The sequence below is a fragment of the Apis cerana genome, linkage group LG15 (genome assembly GCF_029169275.1).
Source record: "Apis cerana isolate GH-2021 linkage group LG15, AcerK_1.0, whole genome shotgun sequence".
Classification (NCBI taxonomy): Eukaryota; Metazoa; Arthropoda; class Insecta; order Hymenoptera; family Apidae; genus Apis; species Apis cerana.
The window spans coordinates 5,725,471-5,746,894 of record NC_083866.1 but is presented as its reverse complement, the minus strand read 5'-3'; the positions used below and the strand labels follow the sequence as shown (position 1 = coordinate 5,746,894).

Here is a 21,424-nt window from a genome sequence, read left to right as displayed (position 1 = left end):
TTTAAATTATCAACGTATCGCCAAGACTCTCTCGAGTTCTCCAAACCTTTCGATTATCATACACACGTATACATTCGAGCATTTCCTCCATCACGCATATAAACTCGAAATTCTCGATCCCCGTCATTATTTGGAATAAATTTCGCAGCGTGCATGGGTGGATTTTCGCTGGGTTGCGGTATCGGATGGAGCGCGCCATGCGTTGAACTTTTGAAAGAGGTGCACATGTACGACATATCCGCGATCGCCTTGATCGCCGCGATCTTCCCATTGGGTGCGGCTTGCGGGTTGCCAATTGTGCCGTTCCTGATCGACAAGATCGGTCGAAAGTGGTTGATGCTCTCTCTGATTCCGGCCTTCATCCTCGGCTGGGTTTTCATCATAATCGGTGTTTCCGTGTTCGCCCTTCTGGTCGTAGGAAGATTTCTCACTGGCGCCTGTGGTGGGATGTTTTGCGTCATAGTGCCCATGTACTCCGCGGAGATTTCGGAGAAACAAATCAGAGGTACGAGAAAATGATGGCGAGACGATTTTTTTTTTATTAAAGCCGAACGAGAAAGATAAAGAGATAAAAAGAGAAAAAAGATAAGTTAAGTTCGGCGAATCGTATGATTTTTAATGCTTTTGGAGCGATTAAAGATAAGGTATATCTTGTAAAAATTTATGGAAAAAATGATTGAAAATTTGGGAGAAATTGCTCGAGAAATCGTTGAAGATCATACGGATTGCGATATTTATCATTTTGTTCCCCCATAGTTGAAATGCAACTTTGTTATTCGATCAGGTACTTTGGGTATATTCTTCCAATTATTGCTCGTGATCGGAATCCTGTACGCCTACTGCTGCGGATATGCTAGAAACGTCGTTACCACGACAGGTCTTTGTTTAGTTGGTCCAATTCTGTTTGTTATAATGATGATCTTCATGCCTGAGAGTCCTATGTTTTACATGGTAAAGCGCAACGAGGAGGCTGCCAAAAAATCGATGAGATTCTTCCGAGGACCGGATTACGAAGATATCGACGATGAGCTCGCTATATTCAAAGTTAGTGTTCTATTTTACTTAATCTTCTCCATCTCTTCCCAGATACCACTGTCCCATCGTAGACAGTCTCTCTTATTATAACTTTTGTTCAACCATAATTCGATTGAATCAACCAACTTCGATCGAAAGTTTAAATAATAAAGAGATTCTTTCTCACTGATACTCCACTTCGAAACAACGGAAAGTATTACCCGCCATTGATTTGTTACAAAATATCGAAACCGTATTTTAAGTTTCTCGAGCAATCGAATTTAATTAACGCCAGGAACAAGTAGAGAAAAGCGCGCTTCAACAAGTGACGTTCGGCGCGTTCATGAAGAAAGCTGTGCTGAAGACGTTGGGGATCGCTTATGGGCTGATGTTCGCCCAACAATTCAGCGGTATCAACGCGATCATATTCTACAGCGAGACGATTTTCAAGCTGACCGGCGTCGATCTAGATCCCTTGATGCAGATGGTGGTGTTCGCGGTGGTCCAGGTGATCGCTTGCATCATAGCTGCTGCGCTGATCGACCAAGTTAGTTTTCCACAACTGAACCGAGTGAATGCTGCGCTTTGCTGCTCTTTTTCAGATTAACTCTTATTCGATACTTCGATACATATATGTATATTATTCAAAAATATTAACGTCATAGTGTGTGTCAAGAGTTAATTTCGCGCAGCGTACACTCGTCGAAACTTGAGTTTCGTAAAATAAATGGAACTCCGTTTTCGAAAACTGATTAATTTTTGTAGGTGGGCAGAAAAGTGCTCCTGGTAGTATCTTTTGCGGTGATGTGCATCTGCCTGATAGGTCTGGCCATATTTTTCATCATAAAAGAAACCAATCCCCCGGTAGCCGACACTCTATATTGGTTACCGCTCCTTTGCGCTTGCTTATACATCCTGTCCTTCTGCCTGGGTGCCGGTTAGTAGTAACGAAACAACAACCGATTTTTTTTCTCTCTTCTTTCCAGAATATTATATGCTAATTTTAAACGAATCTCTCTCTTATGCATTCAGCTGCCGCGGATAATCGTTTCACGTGGGGATGAGATATGGAACATAATCTGTATAAAACAGATATTTGATTGTAGCGTAACTACTCAAAGTAATTCCACGAAGCGATTCTCCGTGTCTCATCGCTAGTTTCGCATCCATTCCGAGCTGAACGTGTCTGTCAATTTTTTTTTTCTTTTTTTTACACAATGAGATTTATCTCGAAGCGTGTCTCGCGGCTACCGATGATCGAAGATCATTATTCGGATGATCGAAAGAGAGAAAAGAATGATGAACTTCATCGTGTCGCGAGTTCTCGCAAGGATCGACCGTCTTTTTAAGGAGTTAAAGTGGATCGATTCGTCGACGATTTCAACATCGATATAATGGTACGTTTCTCCGTGGAAATACAGGTCCTATACCGTGGGCCTATATGGGAGAGATCTTTCCTACCAAGTTAAAGGGGACCGCTTCCACGTCCGCAGCATTGTTCAACTGGATATTGGCGTTTATCGTCACCGTGTCGTTCTCGAGCGTGGTCGAGGCTGTCGGGATGGCACCTGTTTTCTTCTTCTTCGCGTTGATCTGCGCGTTGAGCGTGATTTTCGTGATCTTCCTTTTGGTCGAGACAAAAGGGAAAACGTTCACCGAGATACAGAGGGAGTTCGGTACCTTCGAAATCGAGGAATAAAAATATATACATATATATTTGAATAAAAATATATATCGAATATCTTTGTACGAGATCCAAGAGATTTATCGCTTTGTGAGCGAAAAAATATATAAAAGGGGGAAAAAAAAAATATATAAAGATAATATAAAAAATAATCATTGCCATTGTATAATGCCATTGTATAATGACGATGGAAATTTTTATTTTCTAAAAAAAAGAAAAAAAGAAAAAGAAAGAAAAAAAAAAGAATAAAAATTGCGCTATTGCGTGATAAAATTTTTTGTATTTATATTATGAATAGAAAATAAATGTAACTCTATTGAAAGAATTATTTATATCTTTTTCATATTATAACTAAATAAAATAAAAAACGAAAACAATTTGTAGCATTTGAGTATTTCCTAAAGAGAGCTATATTTCGTATTCGAATCGGGATTTATAAAATGATCATCCACGTCATCCACTGCGATTCCTCCCCCTGAGTGAGTTTCACTCATTAATGTTACGAATCAAAGTTAGAAGGATTAAAGTATCATCGAAGAATTCTTGCTCGACGAGCACGAAGCGAGCGATAAGCCAATACTGTGGAGGCCAAACTCTCGATGGACGGGCTAAACTTGAACTCGCTCGAGGACCACGCACTGCGTGATGCGTGTACAGAGTACGTACAGCATCGTGCACCATCGACGCGCATACGATGCTCGGTTCCAGCCTCCCCCTCAACCCTGCCCTTGCCACGGTTCTCGAGTCAACAATGATGCGCCTGTGGGGGCCATCATGCGCTCCGCCCATCTAAAATGAAAAATCACCGCGAGATTAGCGTGTGACGAGAAGTTATATTTATATATATATATATATATACATTCATACATACATATATATGCAAGCAGGGGCGGGGGAAGAGTCTGACCCCGTTCGAGCGAAAAAGCCCATGAACGCGTTCTTTCATGGACGTTGACCTGACGGGTTAATCGGGGAACATCGACCTATCGGCGATCAATGAGAGCCTGGTAATCGGTTCTCGATACAACACCACCACCTACAAAGCCTTTCTAGCTTCTTTCGAGAGTTGAATGACGCGATACAGGGGGAGATATACAATTTTCAGGAGGCTTCGGGCGCGTTCGATACATTCAGCGACGGGTAAAAGCGTAGCGCATAGCGTTGTTTCGCTTTCTTTCTGATCGATGTGCAGTATTCGATTTATCCGGCCGGATCGTTTTATAAGAAGATGTTATTCTATCTTCTCGGAAGAATTTAACATTGAATTGATTCGTCCCACGGGAGTAATAATAATAGCGGACCAAGATCGTTTTACCGTTTCGGTTTCGGTTTCGGTAAATGGCCGGAACGCTGAGGATGAAATATCTCTCCCCTCCCCCCTCCTCGATCCACAATGCATTTGTCATGCAGTTGGCGTCGCTCGGTAGGCGTTCGCTTTCATCGATTATGCATTCGAATTTATATTTATGAAGCGTAGTAGCTTCTCGTATCGGCGTTCTAATAATGGATGCTGCTATAAACCTCTCGTCAGGGTCGGCCGTTCCATGTCGACGTACCAGGAACGCTTGCATTACTCGGTAACGGAGAGACGGAGAGAGATAGAGGGAGGGGGAGAGAGAGAAAGCACGAAGAGTTGTCTTCAGGCCCCCGTATATATATTTTTCCTCTGTGTCGTACGTTTTGCGGATCCGAGCGTCTAACAAACGCTGTTTCTCCACGTGGCCGGATGTTTACGCGCGTCACGGCTCCTCGAGGGGACAGAGGAGGAGGAGGAGGAGGAGAAGAAAGAGGAGGAGGAGGAGAAGAAAGAGGAGGAGGAGGAGGAGGAACGAAATGGAATCGGTGTTCCCAATCGCGTGGCAACTTTAATTTTGTTTTTTTAATGGAGAGACCGCGATGTGTAGTCGAGTGCTTTGCATTCCTCGGTTATTATTGGATCGGTAATTGTTCTTGGCGTGAATTTTTCGAGATACATATATACGTAAAAAAATGCGAGGAATTGAAGATTCGTGAAAAATATTTATTTTTTTAAACGATATCTTCGATAGAGGGAACGTCAATTCGAAGAAGGTTAGTCCACCTGATAATTTTTTTTTTTAATTACGTACAATTGACGGATTGTGGATGTCGACAGATTTCAGAGGATCGGATATCGAGTGGGTTATTATCGGTTTGAAGAGTTGCCTTCGTCGCCGAATAAATTTGCCGGTGAAACCGAAAGTAATCGAGGAGGAGAAAGGCAGGCTCGTGCAAGAAACAGCCCCGGCGGGAGGTCAAGAGAGACCAGACGAGTTTTTCGCGCGCTCCGCCAAGAATCGGTCGTAGGTTCTTTCTTCGTGGGAAGAAGTTGACTTCTGGAAGCGACCAGTGGAAAAGAAAAATAGCACGGTGTTTGTTCCACGATCGCTGTTTGCCAGATTCTGTTTCCATTTTCTTCGCTTCTTCGCTTATCCTTGCATTCATTATCATCGTTAATTCCACTTTCGTCTGAGGGAATTGATAATATTCGATTCGATCGTTATATACGATACATTGGAATAATACGAAGAATTTTCATAATTAGCACTTCAACTCGTTACTGGAGGAAAGTACTTGAGAATCGACGCAAACAATCTTACTAATTTATCGGACGGAAATAATTGAATCACGATATAAGAGAAAATGGCGTATCCGATTTTTCCCCCCGACTCTTCCTCCGACACACTGGACCCGAATGCAGTTGGATATCGGTCGAAGAGAGAGCCAGTTTCGAAGTCTGTTGGTTCGTCTGTTGTATATTTCATGAACGGCGAGTTTCCATCCTCGTCGATGCTCGAAGAGAGAGGGACGATCGATCCAGAGATCCGCGCCGCTGACGCGGTACGAACCACGCACGATCCCGTCACTGGACCCGTTTTATTATACGTGACGCTCGCGTCTGCGAAAAATTGCGTTTTTTCACGGCGCACGGGGGCTTTACGGCCCGCGATAGGGGTGATTACGCCGCGACCCGTGTTTACCAAAAACCTTCCAAGCTTGTTCGCCACCCTTGCGTTTCCCCCGCATCAGCATCATCTTCGAGATTCTTTAAAAAACACGGAAAAAACACCGCACCATCCTTTCCTTCCTATTTGAAACTCCCTTTATCGTCGACGTGCAAAAATTTCCTAACTGAATACTAGCGGCAGTAGTAGTAATTCCAAGTATCGTATCGCGAAACGCGAAAAAACTTCTCCAACGAGAATCGATAATCCATATCTCGCAATGTATATTAATTTTCGAAGGCCGCGCGTCACGTGGGTCTCGTGATTTCCAAGCGACATCGACCAGACTCTCCATTCGCCTCCCAGTGTCACTCCATCGTTCTCCAACCTCGTTTACCTGTCTCTCCTCTCCTCTCCGCTTCGACCCACACGCGATCCACGCTTCAAGGTTTCCGCTCGCGGATCGCTCCGCAGACGGCTCTCTCTCCCCGCCTCTCTCCCCGTTTCCTCGCGATTGCACACTGCACCATTGCACCGTGGGGCCATTGGCCTCGGTATCGTCGTCGTTCCTCGGCGACACCGAGCTCGAGCCGAAAAGCGGCGCGCCAACAGACCGAGCTTTTTTGCGCGGCCCCCTCCCTCCCACTCGCTTTATCGCGAGGAGGCCGGACGCTGCTCGCCGAGCCGAACGAGGACGGGTCACCGTGTCGCGAGCCGATTTTTCTCTCGAACCTTCTCGATCCAGGAGAGGCAATCTTTTGTTGTTCAATTTGGGGAGGAGGGTAATTCTTCGAAATTGTGTGGAATAGAGAGACGCAAAGGGGGAGGAAAAGGGGAGTATGATCGTTTTACGGGAGGGGAGGATGTTAAAAACAAACGATATTCGAGGCTTCCTTTATATATTCGATAATTTCTCTTTTCGAATATTGCAACGAGATTATATAAATTATCGTAGCAAGAAAACTTTGGAAAAAATGGATATTTTATCTACACAGATAGACAGATATATATAACCGTCTTTATACCGTGGAAGCGACGTTTGTTGAATCGATATCGAGGATGTCGTTCGTTTCAAATCGACAGTTTTATCGTTTCCTGCGCCCCTCACACTTCTCACGCTTGCCAGCCAATGATGCTTACAACAACCTCTGTGCGAACCTCTCGCGCATCTTCAATAATTCTTTAATAATTTCTCCTAAAAAGAATACCCTGAAAAATTTCGATTAGTCAAGTTAATCGAGATCTTATCGATGCAATATTTTTTTCTAAAAATTACTTTCTCGGAATTTCGTTTAACACGCAAGCCTGTGCCGATTAATCGAGCGTGATTCGACCATTTCGATCAAACTTCCATCACCTGTCGCTAATAGAGTCGCAACCCTCTTCAAACCCTCCTCGAGCTTTCAAATTTAGCGAGAGCAAGGAAGAGAGAGAGAGAGATTAATTAATTTCCATCTGCTCGGATCTCTCTCTCTCTGTCCGGATCGCGAGATTCCCGTTTCCTGTGCCCGTTATCGCCCCTCCATAAATAACACAACCGCAGAAATAAACGCGCTATCGAGAAAAGACCACTGTCGCTCCACTCTCGATCGTGTATTAGTCCGCCCGCATGTAAATTGCCTTTTATATATGCCTCCCTATCTTTATATCTCGCCACGTCTGACTATTATCGCCAGTCTGTCCGCTATCTACTGCCGCTGCCTACAGAGTTAGAGCTGGATTTAGAAAGAGAGAGAAGAGCGAATTCGTAGGAGGTCGACGTGAATGGAGATGGCTGTTTTCGAGCGGTTTACACGGAATCCAGCCCCACGTGTTTGCATCGCGTGAAAGAAATCACTGTGCGGGAGGAGTGTCGCTTTATCGATGACAACTGCATTTCGGTTTAGTTTTCAAATAGGAAAATTTTAATTTTTCTTTTCATTCGGATCTTCCTTCGGATTTGAGGATTCCTGGAAGCCTGTCTTCGATTTTCTTTCCGTTCGAAAACTCGAAACTTTTTCTCATCGTTATATATATTTAATTACGATCAAAGATACTTTTCTCTCGTGTTGACGACAAAATTATTCTCCTCGTTATTTGAACTCGGCTAAGAATTTTCCACGTGAACGGTCACCGGATTACGCTCGTTAATCTTATTATCACGGTTTTAATCCAAAGTGCAATCAGCTTATCCAAATGCGGCGCGCGGCTGGAAGGACGAGGCGTAAAAATCGCCTCGTTTCTCTCCACCCGTTCCCGGTCAATCTTGCATCGTTAAAGGAGATCGGGTAACGTCACGGTGCGTATATTTCCGAGGCGACCCAGTTGCATAGCGAATGCAACGGTAGCGAACCGTTCGTGGGCCGTGGATCGTGTTCACGCGTGGGGGAGGGGGAGGGCAACCGTTGTCGCGCCGCGAAACTCGTAGCCCGCTTTCTCCGTTTATGCTCATCTCTTAGCGATACGATCGTTCTCTCGAATCCAAGACGAACTCGTTCGAATTCGTTTCGTTAATTCGTTGCTTCGAGAAACTTTCCTCTTTCCTTCCTGAATGTCCTCCTCGAATTCGGGAAATAAATTCTATTCTTAAAAATCTGCACGATGGAGTAATAAAAGAAATCGATCCTTTTTTCCTTCTTATTCGCTATCCTTCGAGAGTTGCGAAGATTCGAATCTTCTGTTGTAATTTTAAAAACGTTGGGGCTCGTCAAACGTTATCTCGTAAGGATGGATCCAGAAATCAAAGGAATTTTTGCCACGATAACGAGACGAGGATCGTTAACGGTGCCGCGCCGCGATCAGGGACACACACAGGTTTTAAATTGGCCGGATTTATTGCAGTGGTTTGTCTTTCTGTTAACGGAGGGGACCGGTTTTCTAAGCCGATAGAGCTCGGCAAAAAGGCACGATTAATGGCGGATCGGTATCAGCGGTATTCGATGTTCCGCTGTCCTCGATCGGAGATCGCGTGACGCTTTTATCCGAGAGAGAATGAAAAGTTGCTGGAAATTTTAACCTTTGGATCAGTGCTCCCGTCGCATTTTTCTTGCTCACTCGAGATAATTATATCATCGCTTTACAAAAATAACCAGCAATTTTATTTATTTCCATTAATTCAAAGTCGCTCAACCGTGCGACTCGAGGAATATTTTTTTTCTTGAAAGGACCCTGCTTCGAAACAAAGCAATCTCGCAAGAAAGAGCCTTATCAAAGATTCGAGCCACGTTACATCGCGAGGGATTAATCGTAGACGACGGATAATTATTCGTCGAGATAAACAAATAATTTTCACGGATATCCAAGCGATAATGAAACGAGTCTACTTACGGAGGGGGAGAGGGGAAAATACGAAAAGATCGTAAAGTATCCGCAGCAATAAAGCCTTCGGGCTTGCAGAAGAAACAGCCAGAGGGCTGCTTATTTTAAGAAATTAATTTGTCGAAGGACAAATTGCCTGTGGTACCTCGCCGAAGCGATACCAGGAGGGGAGGGAAAATGGAGAGGGGGTGAATTTAACCTCGACGATCTCTCTTTTCGTTCCACCCGCGAAAGGGGTGGAAATCTCGCGCTGGTGGGGGACGAAGCGGGGCGGGGACACACGAAACTTCGCCTCGGCTAATTTACGCGCTCGTAAATCTCGCGGCACAGCGTGGCGTGTAGCTGCTCGGCAAAATAATAACGATTCGTGAGAAGGAGAGAGAGAGAGGAGGAGGAAGAGAAGGAGGACCACCGCACCACCCTTGATCGATGCAACGAGGGTGAAAACTGTTTCAACGAGAAGTTTCCTTTTGTAATTCTCCGCTTTTTCAATCTTCTTTTGTTCACTGCTCGCGAAAGATTTACAGCCCCAACTTTTTCCTTAATCGAGTATTTAATTAGGGAGAGAGGGAGGTAAAAATAACTCGAGTTATTCAATCACGTACTTCGTTATAAGAGGGCCGGATCGATCGATCACGATCTTTCTAATTCGTTAGATCAAAAGTTTGCTAATTGTACGAATGGATTATTTCGAAATATAATTCGATATGATGTACACCACGAATCCGATCTCTAAAAGAAAACGAGCCCCTCGAACGCCGTTCCAAATTTTTTAACGATCACGAGGCGAACACGCACGGTTTCTCACATCTTTCGGAACATCCTTTTCCCCACGATAAACCAGGGACGTAATATTATTCGTATCGACGAGTGAACGAGAGAGGAGGCCGCCCCCTTTTCTCCCGAGGGTGGGGAATAACAGGCAGAGCCGCCCCGTTTCTTTTCCTTCCCTCTCGCTCGTCGCAATTAAAATGCAAATTCCTCGCATTCGCGAGGACGCGCGTACTGTGCCCTCCGCGGACGAAACAACGCGTCTCATCGACGGCGGGGGTGGAAAGTGGAGCGAATATTCGTAGCCCCCCCCCGGCCAAAGGATATGTAGCGGTCGGCGGAATAATTATTTGCATAATTCATCAGCGATATTCCAACTATATCTGAGGGGTAACGCTAGTTTGAGGAGGGGATGGAATTTGGAGATTGTTATATTTCTTTCGATTCTTCTTTCTCTCGAGGAGAAAGAAGTTAATCTTGATCCTCTCGGGTGGAAACGAGGGGAGGCGAGTTTGTCGTTGGGGGGGGAAGGAAGAAAAAGAACGTTTTAACCATCTCACGATTGATTTATCGTCGCGCTCTCATTTCGTTTCCACTCGAGGAGAGGGAAAGGCGCGTGGTGTTTTGAACGTTTCTGTCTTTTTCTCTTAGGAGCGACCGTGCGTTTGTATACACTCGGGAGTATTTATATAATGAAATTTGCGATTGATTTATCGCCGCGCTCGCGATATTACTCGGGCGAAAGACGAAGAGAGATTTCGCTTTTACTTTTGCACCGTCGCAAGAGAAATATTACGCGCATTGATTAATTATTGCGAATTCATTTTTTTGTTCAATATAAACTGCGTCTCAATCGTACCATGTCTTCAAATTCTACTCGGGATATCAAAAATTCCCCTCTCTCGTTCTCGATAGTTTATTGGATGGGAAAGAAATTTTCCATTCCGGCTCGTTCAAGATTTCGAAAACAAGAAAGAAATTTCGAGGCACAGTCGTCCCGCGCGAGACTTTGCCTCTCCTCTGTTCGAAGGAACTCGTGGAAGGAAAGCGAGTCGCGCGTTATTTATGCCTTTCTGCCTTTGTGGACACGGAACGACAGACCCTCCTTTTTGCCTTTCTTCGAGTCGCCTTCTCTTTCTCTCCTCCTCCTCCTCCTCGTCGAATCCTCGCGTCAAGAGGGAGGAAAAGTCGACGCTCGTCCAAAGTCTAATCGGTGACTAGCGTGTTCGCGCTCGGCTGGCTTCCTTCCTTCGGGACCCGCGGATCCATGTGGCAGAGCGCATTTCAACGTCCTGAATTCCGGATATAATGGCAGCGCGAAATCCCTCCACGCTGCTCGCTCGAGCGAACAACATTCTCTCTCGGTTTCCTGCTCGTGGACAGGAAAAATTTCTTGCGGTTCCTTCTTTCCACGTTAGATTAATGCCTGTTTTGAGACGTTTCGTACGCAATAATGGAATTTTATCCGTCCCCTTTTTGTCGCAATTCGATAAATGAATTGCGTTTGTAAATTTTCAGATCGAAATAGCAGCTCTTATAGGTGACATAAAATTTTATATTAAGTTCTTAATAAAGAGAAGAAAAGGAATTTGCCGCGCTCTTATTAATCGGATATCGGAGGAGGAAATCTAGCGTAAACAAAGAGCTCGAAAACGCGAAGAATCGAAGGAATCGGAAACGACGATTCTTATCTCGCTTTATTTTATTCTCCGAATCGAGAAAACTCGAGGAGCGGCAATTTTGGACAACATATCTCGAGATGGCGTTCTCTCCCCTCTTCCCCTCGCAGTAGAAGTGGAGAGAAAGAGAGGAGGGGGCCGGAATCGGTGATAAAGAGTCCGTGACGAGCGTGATCGTCGATACCGCTCGTAAGCACGCGAGCGTGCGTAACAACGCACGCTCTCTCCCATAGCTGGCGGGCTTTATGTGGCACAAGGATGCAGCTCGTCTGGGTCATTACTGTATCACGCTTCTTCGACCGTGTACTCTTTCTCCCCTTTCTCTTCTTTCTCTCTCTCTTTCGCGCCAGCAGATCGCTCTTTGGCCCGGCTTGTGCGATGCATAATAATCGCCACGACCGAACAGGGGGGAGGAGAGGGTGGCGAGGCGTGCGTGCGTGTACGGTGCAATTTTCGCCAGAAACCTCGAACCGTCCCAAGCCTCCTCGCCGAGAGATTTATACACGCGAAGCGTACGCGTGCATGGATCGAGTTTAATATTCCGTGGATTCGAGATTTCGCGTGCGGGGGGAGGGCTATTTTTATGCTGATGTTAGCGAAGACTCGGTGAAATTTACGCGTATTTAAACGCGTACGGATAAAAATAAGGGGATCATAATCCTGTCGGAATCCTTTCACCTCGAGAACTAGATGTACCTCAGGTTTGCTCGCCCAAAAATAGTCGGGCCCGAAATAATCATCAACGCCCGACGTTAGTCGACGCTCTGGTAAAATAGTCAAAGTGATTTCGAGATTAGTAGGCGAGCCCCACCGTTATTGGTCCAAACGTGGCCAATTTCCAATTTTTCCTTTCTCTTCCCGCTAATCAGATTCGCACCCTTCCGTTTCCACCCTCTCGAACCTCTTCTTCGCGCCAAATAAAAACATTACCATTCCTCGTTCCCCTCTCTCCACCCTTTCTTTCCTCGCGATCGAACGGGTTCACGAAGATAAACGATTTCCGGGAAAGGAGGAGGAGGAGGAGGAGGTTTGGTGGACGACGCCTCCACTGTGGTAGTACAGCGGTTGTGTGCGGGTGTCGCCCGAGGGCGTACGTAGAGCCTCGATAGTCTCTCGAAGCTGTGCCCCTGATAACGCGCGCGCGCTCTCAGGGTACACAATGGGTTTCATTGTGCGCCCGGCGAGCAAACAGTGGACAGCCTTTGGCGATAGCGCGCATTCCTCCTCCGAGTTATCGATGCGCGGGGCCCGCGAATTTGTTTTGTCTCTATCCAGAGAATTGCTCGTTCGTATTGTATTGAAAAGGAAAAAGAATTTCTGACGTATATAATTGCGCGTTGTGGATGCTTTATCCTTTCGGACGGGATTCGGTTTGTATTATGGACGTGTGTGAAAATTGAATTGTAAGCTTTAATCTGAAGTTTTTTTTTTTTTGCAGTAGTTTGGAAAAAGAGGTAGAATCTGGGAGAAGCGGATTTGTTTGTCTGATTTCCCTCGCGTTATTTTTATCTCGATTCTCGGAAAAGAATCGCAAACGTGATTAATTTTTCTTGTCGGGTATTTACGTAATGCAAAAAAAAAAAAAAAGAGAGAGATATTATCGTTCTTTAATGATACAGCCGTTATGTATCTCGCAATACTTTTTTTTTATATTATATATCTCTTTCTATTCCAAGCATCCGATAAAATCGATCGATAATCTCGAGAACTTGTTGGAGAAAACCGAAGATTTCTCGCAGCGAGTAAATCTGTTTTCCTTTTCATCTTTTTCCCGTTCTCCGTTTCCCAACGGTGGAATAATTTAAACAGATATCCCGAAATTAAACTGATACATCGGCCATCGTCAAAGATACTCCTCGCTATTTTCAACTCCCTGATTCGATGAATCACACGGAGAGATCCGCTTTAGAGGACCATTATCGTTTCCACTGTCATCCACCCCTGCGCCATAATTTATACGAACAACGTCTTGGTCTCTACCTCTCTCTCGAGAGAAGAATCACCATCTCTCAATCGTAAAAAAGAAAAAGAAAAAGAAAAAAACAACAAGAAAATAAAGTTTCCCCGATCTTTTCCCTCTTACATTATACGATACAATTTCGGTCGATCGTCGACTCTTCTTTCCACGAACCCTTAACGATTCCACGAGACGAGAAGACAAGCGTATCGACGAACGAAACCGCGGATTCGGGGAAGAGAAAGTTGGAACGTTAACGTTGAAAACGGGGAAAGGGAAAAGAAAAAAGAAAGAAAGGGAAGAAAAGACACGGAGTATGTTTCAACCGAACTTTTCTCAGACTTCTCTCCATCTCGTCCCTCCCCTCCCTCTTCCCCAGTTTCTTTTCTGCCCGAGCAGAAACGAAGAGGAGCAATAAATCTTGCAATAATCGCGGCTCGTGTCCCTCGTACACTCTCCTCCTCCAAGCTGGCTCTCTCGTTGCGGCAATGAACCGAATCAACTGCTCGAAACACCCCCGCAATTGCGCGCGAGACGAACGCGTTAATTCGCCGCGACGAGCCGCCTCGTGTCGACCTTTGGAACGGAGAAAAAAATATCGCCGCTCTTTTAATCTCTCAACACACGCACACGTTCTCTCACGTGCAGTGTCGTGCGAAGAGGAAGATTCGTTTCATGAAAGTGTGTTATTAAAGGCATGTATGCGCCGAGATGTCGAAACAGCTATCATTGGAAGATCATTTGTACGGATTAGGTAGATTAACAAGCTTGATATACGTGTATATATTACATATGTACATGTGTGTGGTGATTTAAGAAGTTTATATAATAGATGAGATAATACAAATTACACGAGATGGGAATGAGTCATCCTCATGAAAATTCATGCACGATTCCCTCTCGTTTCCAATTATTTGTAAATCTTTAAAAGATACGAAGGGATCGAATTTTCTATCGCAAATTCCAATGATAATAAAAGTTCGATAAATTATTAATTCGGATCGATTATCCTTCATCCGAATATTACTCGTTTTAATTTTAATTAATTGAAAAAACGTTTCTTCCTTCTTCCCCCGCGACCATTTCCACTACGTATTTACGCCCGACCACCGACAATTCCATTCCCCTCGCCGTCGAACGATCCGGACACGCGTCACTCGATGGCTTTCTGAAAAAAAATCGTCCTTCGGCGAACACTTGACCCTGCGCGTCCACTCGACTGGTCGTCCTGTAAAACTCGTCTCGAAAACTCACATTCACGCACTCGCGCGTACACACGATCGTCCTCCCTTCTACTAATTTATCCGATCCAAGGAAGAGAGTGGAGGAAAGAGATGTCTGGATCCTCGTCGGAAAGAAGAGAAAGGAGAAAAAAAAGAGAGAGAAGAAGCGAAGCGTAACACTTGGATGCCTCGGTTGGGTTTTAATTTATGCCTGGAAGCCTCCATTCATCCCGCGTAATTGCGAGTCGAGTTCGATAGGCGCACAATCGAGCGGCATTTGCACGCCTGTGCGCTGTTTGCACAGCTAGGCCAACACGGCCGAGTGTGTTCTCTCTCTCTCTCTCTCTGGCCGGAGCCAGGAAGGGACACACGAGGCTGTGTACTCGAGTGTGTACTCGACGGGACGCGTGAAGTGCATATTCTTTCGTCCGGCTGACTGTCCGTGCCGAGTCTCGAAGCATCGATCGTTAAAACCTGACGGTTCGCGCCTTCTAGCCGGGTGGCTTTCCTCGAGAGAGAGAGAGAAGGCCACACGTCTCCATCCGAGCAGCCTTTTGCGAATTTATTTCGCAACGACTCGGCGAGAAAGAGACGATGTAACGGGGAAATTGATTTAAGAATCGTGGCGACGAAATAGGAACTATTTTTTCGAATGTAATAAAAATTTGAAACCGAATTTGAATTGAAATTTGCGGATGATTTATTGCTTTTATTATCGCCTCGCGAATGTTATTCGGTGTGTAACTGCAAATCGCTTTGGAGCGTCGTCAATCGTAAACACGGAGATTACAAAAGAAAATTTATTTTTCGACTTTCGAAACGGACGATTTAATTGCCATTTAGAAGCGGCGTGTAATCATCGACGAGAAGCCAACTGTAAATAATAATATAATCGGTCGAATCGGGTCAACAGTTACAGTTACGGCACGTATAAATATACTTCTCTTAATTTACGTTTAATAATATTCGCGGCTCAATACGTACAACAGCGGCCGAGGAGGAAGGTTGGATAAAAGTTCGCGCGAGCTCGACGGAGCGTGGAATTTGACGCGTTTGCAACCTGCAATCTCGACCAATTAAAATTCCCGCCCCTCCGCTGCCCCAACAATGATTAAATAAACGAGGAAATCTTTCCTTTTTCGACACCGTCAACCTTAAGAATAAATCGAACGATAACGATACGTTTTGGGACAGAAATTACTTTCGAAACGGATCAAATTTTAATTATTCGTTATTTCTGGAAGGAAGGAAAGATGTTCGATTTTCGGAAGAGGAAAACGGTCATCTCCATTCTCCGGGGACGAAAATTCGTTGTGCTTCTCTGCCTCGTGTCGCCGATTACGGCCAATTCGACAGAAGAAAGAAAGAGGAAGGAATGGGGAGAGAGGGGCAGAATTCTCGTCCCACGTTTGCGTCGCGGGCAAAGAATCGTCGAGCAGAGTCGTGGATCCCCTCGTCACCCGTTATTGCCTAGTGAATTTAGCATCGTGCCTCGGGTAGTACCGTTGGCTATTTTTGCCGCTTGGCACTTAGTCAGATCCGCTTTCCCCTCCCCATTTCTCCTTCTCTCCTTGTTCTCATCGGTTCTCCTCTTCCTCGCCGGATCTTCGAAGAGAGGAAACGCTGGAATTCCGCGGGAAACGGGCGGCCTCGTACTCCCAGGAGCGTGAAACCGCGCGTGTGGTCTCCTCGCGAGCGCGAAACACAATTTATTCGTTTTTTTCTCTCATTCTCCCTGCCACCTCGATGAAATAATTCCTGGCTCCAACGATTAATTCTCTCTCGCACTTTCGTACATCCATCAAGTTAGCGTTATCGCGGTTTAAAGTCGATCCACGGAGCGATGGGTTTAAGTGGACGATCCGCATCCGAGGTCGAAACGAAGCGTGAACTGCAGCATTCGGCAGCGGCGTTGTTCCAGCCGTTAAACCCATCGCTCGATAGGCCGCTTGGATCGCGACCACACGCCTCGGACGGTCGGACCGTTTAATTATGCCCGTAAGATGTCCACGTATCTATTTCGTTTGGCGAAGAGAAATCGTGATAATGCGCGCGGTGTGTGACTCACGTGTTTCGAAAAGGGAACGAGCAGCGAAGAAGAAGAAGAAGCTGGCTCGGATCGTGGACGCGACCGGGTCATTGCCGTTCGTTTTACGAGCACACCGCAGTTGGGGAGCTTTATGAGCGCCCCTCTTATCGCCACGATTAACGTGACGACAAAATGTTTATTGTTCGACCGTTTCGCAAGCGTGAGAAGAAGTTATCTCTCTGCTGGAGTGTCGAAACGGGCGATCGATCGATCAGTCAGTCGCGGAAATCTCGTTGGAAATGAGATAAATACACCCACTGTTTCTTAAATTGTTCAATTATCAACGCGGGGCCGAATATCCATTCAAGAAGATTATATTTTTATCGGTAGTTGCTTACTGTAAGAGTGTTTAATTTAATTTTTTACCAAAATTTAACGAAGAGACGATTAAATTTAAAATATTATATATTTTACAAGAAAAAAATGATATATTGAAGAGCTTGTTTACGTTTGTAATATCTCTGTTTCTTCTCACTCGTCGAAGAGATCTCGTTGGAAAAATTTCATCATGCGCAGGAGAAGCAACCACGCCCACGATTAAAGCGTCAACGATTCCTTCCTCTTCGAGAACTCTTCAGAGCGAGTTGATCGACGACTTCGTCCTTCCAACGTATCCTGGCCATCTTCATCCGGTCCAAAGGGATTCGCAGGGGTTTCCTTGCCTTCCGAACGCGTGGCATCTCGCCCATTTTCTCTCTAATTTCTGACAAAGCGACGCTGGACTCCCTCTCTCCATTCCAGCTTCTCAGGATTTGCCGGTATCATCCGTCCAATTAACGGTAACTCTCTCCCCTTCTCTCTCCCCTTCTCTTCCTTTGGCCCTCCTTCCGCCATCGTTTTCGAGCCATTCGAACGGATCCAGTGACGCTGGATAGCAGGGATACACGAGGGTAATTCAATCTTTAGGATCGTGAGGGACGAGGCTTTGGTGGACTCGCCACCCTCCTCTCTTTTCTTCCTCCCATTTTCGACGGATTTGCGCGGACCTCGCCGCGAAATACGCGATTAATCGCAGGTCCCCTGCCCGTTGTGGATGCCGAATACCGTCGTGGACCTTCGGTTGACCCTTTGAATACCATTGGAATGGACAGGAGGGATGGAAATTTTGAGGTAGCTGGCTTGGAGAGGATTACTTATCGTTATTCCAGGATCCCTTTCGAAGTTAATATCGTCTCGAAGGAGATGGCTTCGATCTTTTCTTGGATCGGCGAATTCGAACGACGGCGGGGATTATTTGGAAATTAGTTGTCGAGCAAGGTACGGAAGACGGATTATAATAATAGGCAGTATTTCGTTAATTCGTCCTTTGAATATTCAACCGAGGATTTTGCTGTAAATAATCCCTTTTATTAGAGAGGAAAGGTGTTCGAGATTAATAATCCTCTCGTTCTTCTTCCAATTCGTGCAGCAAAGAAAATCGGAAATTAGAATTCGTGCGAGGAACGTTACGAGGGAATTAATAGAATGGGAGGAAAGACGTATAAATATGTCGCGAGAAAGAGCCTCCCCCCAAGACAAATACGAGGATAAAATGGACGGCGGAGTGGTTTCAGTCTGTATGTTCTCTCTCCCCTCTGTGGCTTAACGGATTTAATTAACAATCGCCATTTTTTTACGCGTCTGGATCCTCCTTTCCCCCCCTTTCTTCCCTTTCTTCTCGCCAGACCTCTGCTCATTTTCAAGTCCTTCTTTTTTCCTATCTTGCTTCGAAGCTTTCCGTGGAGGGGAGGGCGGTTTTTATCGCGATAATAAAACGGCGAGATTTAACTCTCGCGACACTTGAACATGCGCCGCGTTTTTATCCTGCGTTTTTCTTATTTTCCTTACGAACTTGAACTTTTGACGCGCTTGAAATTATTACACTCGGAGGTTTGTAACTTTGCGATGAATATTTCCCCTTTTTCTTTTTTCTTTCTTTTTTTTTTTTTTTTCGAGTGGTGCGTTTCGGTTTTCCGGCTGTAATTTTGACGGCTGTTGTAAGTGGATCTCGTTAGAACGATCGAGCATCAAAGAAACGATTGGAGTGTTGAGAGGAGAGGAGCCCTCTGAAACGCGTGCTTGAAAATCGTGGTTTAATTAAGCCACCATTCGCTTTTCAGAGGCAATCGTTTACGAGTGATTTTTGTAAAGGGCTACACGCGTGCCTCCTGTTCAAGAATATTACTGAATATAAGCTAATTTGTTTGCACTTACTTAATCTTACGTAAACAACGACAATTTAGATATTCAGTTACATTTGTATTTTCTTTTCCGATATATCAGTTTTCGAAAAATTAGCTGAATCGAGATTTAATCAACAACAATTGATCTCCTCCTTATTTTCGCGCGCAACGAAAAGACGAAAAACGAGGCGAAGAGTCAACGAACTCTGGAAATCTCGAAAAAGCGGCCGGACGCCGTGTTTCCTGCCCAACTCTCGAAATCTTTACCGTGCAACTGCGGAGCGAACCGCAAAACGTAGCGTGGTTTCGGGTCCAGACACCGTGACGCCGAAAACGCATTGCATTTCGTGCCTTCCCGAGATATTCCTCCTTCGTTTCTATCGGCATCGAGGGCTGCCTGCCCCCCCTTCTCCAGGAAACAAAAGGCGAACAAAAGGGCTCCTCGGTTTAACGGCGAGGGGGAGAGATGCGTGCGGATGTGCGTGATTCCAGGTTTCGTTCTCGCGCACTGTAATTTCTTCTCCAATCTTTTGTTTGGTCAAAGGATGTGTCCCTGGCAGGGGGAGGAGGCGGAAGAATCGGTTCCAGCTGTTGGGCATGCTCCATATTTTTATTTAATTACCGATTCGAGGGAAATGGAGTCTCTGGGTCACGTTAGAACTAAAATCCTTTTCACCAATGCTTTGTTAAACGAGCGAGAGAAAGGAAAAGAAGAAGCTCGATGTTGAAACGATCGAGAAGAGTTCTGATTAGGAAATGGAAGGAAAATTGGAATAGAGGAGTATAACGGATACAAGTTGAACTCTATAAACATAATAACGACGCACATTCGGAAAATCTACGATTTTTCTATTGTACCAGAAGCTATTCACATCAGCCTCGATCGACCGACTTATTCTCCCTTCGTTTCCATCCCCATCCACCATATTCCACCCCACCCCTCCCCGTTCCTTCTATTTCATATCATCATCTTACTACCGCAATACTCATCTTCCTCCAATCCCAGCCTCCAAATATCACCAAGTGAAATGAACGAGGGAAGCACCCTCGAAAGAGGGAACTCCGCCAAGTTCATTCTTTCTCCCATTCTGCTCATTCCTCGCGTTATCGGCCGCGTCAGAGCAACTTCCACAACAGAGACGGGTATTTTATATATATATATATATATTTGTATCGTCGCGCGTTTACAATATCATCGTCGAATTTAGTTTCTCGACGTATAACAGTCGCCAAGGAAAACCGGCGTCGGCGTCTGGAGATACTGTCACGTTTTCACTCGCTTGCTAGCAACTGTTCTCTCGTCTCGATTCGACGAAAGCGGTTCCGTTTTCCTCTCTTCCTTTCTCTCTTTCTCTCTCTCTCTCTCTTCTCCTTCCATCGTCTGTCCTGTCCAAGCACAGAGCGGAATTGTTCCAACGGTGGAACGTAGGGAACCCTGTTCCGCCGCCAGGAAATTGAATATCAACCGGCGACAGCTTTGTTTCGATAAAATTGTAACGAGACGTCGACACTGTCACCGGGATAAACGCGTCAATCTCGTTTGCCTCGCCTCTCTTCCTCCTATCGTTCGTTCGCCCAACGTTTTTCCTTGCCCGCCTCTTCCACCGCTTCTTTCCACCATGGAATTGTTCGATTATTCCTCGATCCCGTTTTTTAGAATCGGTTCGTTATTCCTTCGTTTACAGTTGTCTCGACTATTTTCTCTTCATTTTTAGCGGTTAGTTGAATTTTTTTTGCGGTTTCGGGGGGAAAAAAATTATTTCGAACAAAGCTTGCGTATATCCTTCTAACTAACAATCCATTTCAATTGAGATTACGTTATTTGGCCAATTGAAAGTATCGAAGATCTACCTCCAATAATTCTAATATCCCAACTGCTAATATTCTAATTCATCGAAACTTTAAATTTCTCTCTTTTAAATTTCCGTCGAGGAAAAGTTTTACCTCCGAGTGAAAACAATACCTGTACACCGCGTACGTGTTCCAAACCGTGATAATATAACTCGGAAGGTAAAAAAGAGTTGAAACGGAAAAAAGAACAAAAAAAAAAAAAAGGAAGCGGAGGCTGCTTTCTCGCGGGTTCCTCCACCTACCTCTTTCGTCGGATGTTCCGGGGCTCGCGCACGCATCATTGTGCGTTGCGTTTAATGCGTCGGCTCGGAACAGCTCATTGTGCATTATACGTGACATTGTGCGCGCTCGTTAACAATGCCAGGGTGTGGCTCTCTCTCTTCTCTCTCTCTTTTTCTCTCTCTTTCTTGCTCGATTTGACGGGCTCGATTTTTGCCCAAGCTTCCGACCAGACGCGTCTGACCACCTCCTTTCCCATTCTACTGCGCGCATTCCACTCCACACGTTTCGAATTGAACGCAACTCGACCGCGTTTGCGGTCAGCAATTTCCTCTTTCTCCTCTCCCCTTCTCGTCCGACCTAACCTTCCACGCGGACGTTGTCGTCGTGTCTGGGGATGGAATTAAGTTCAATATATCTGTTTATAAGTGGCAAGAGAAAGAAAGGTATTCGAATTTTAGAAATTAGAATCGTTACAATGGGTTTTTTAATTCATGAATGTACGTATATACAAT

At 45.2% G+C, this 21,424-nt stretch overlaps 1 protein-coding gene across 4 annotated transcripts in view; it reads left to right on the top strand.

The window, feature by feature from the left end:
- Positions 1–21,424, top strand: part of LOC107997932 (headcase protein) — a 142,848-nt gene that overhangs the window by 73,993 nt on the left and 47,431 nt on the right. The window contains exons 2-6 of one of the 4 annotated variants that reach the window (XM_062085754.1): positions 149–505; positions 785–1,044; positions 1,310–1,561; positions 1,780–1,951; positions 2,436–3,075. The exons of 2 other annotated variants lie outside the window; for them this stretch is intronic. In XM_062085754.1, the coding sequence (XP_061941738.1) occupies positions 149–505; positions 785–1,044; positions 1,310–1,561; positions 1,780–1,951; positions 2,436–2,713 (1,319 nt within the window). In that variant the 3' untranslated portion in view covers positions 2,714–3,075. Of the gene's footprint in view, positions 1–148; positions 506–784; positions 1,045–1,309; positions 1,562–1,779; positions 1,952–2,435; positions 3,076–21,424 lie in introns of those variants that run through there. One more of the 4 variants, XM_062085755.1, reaches the window with a different exon arrangement.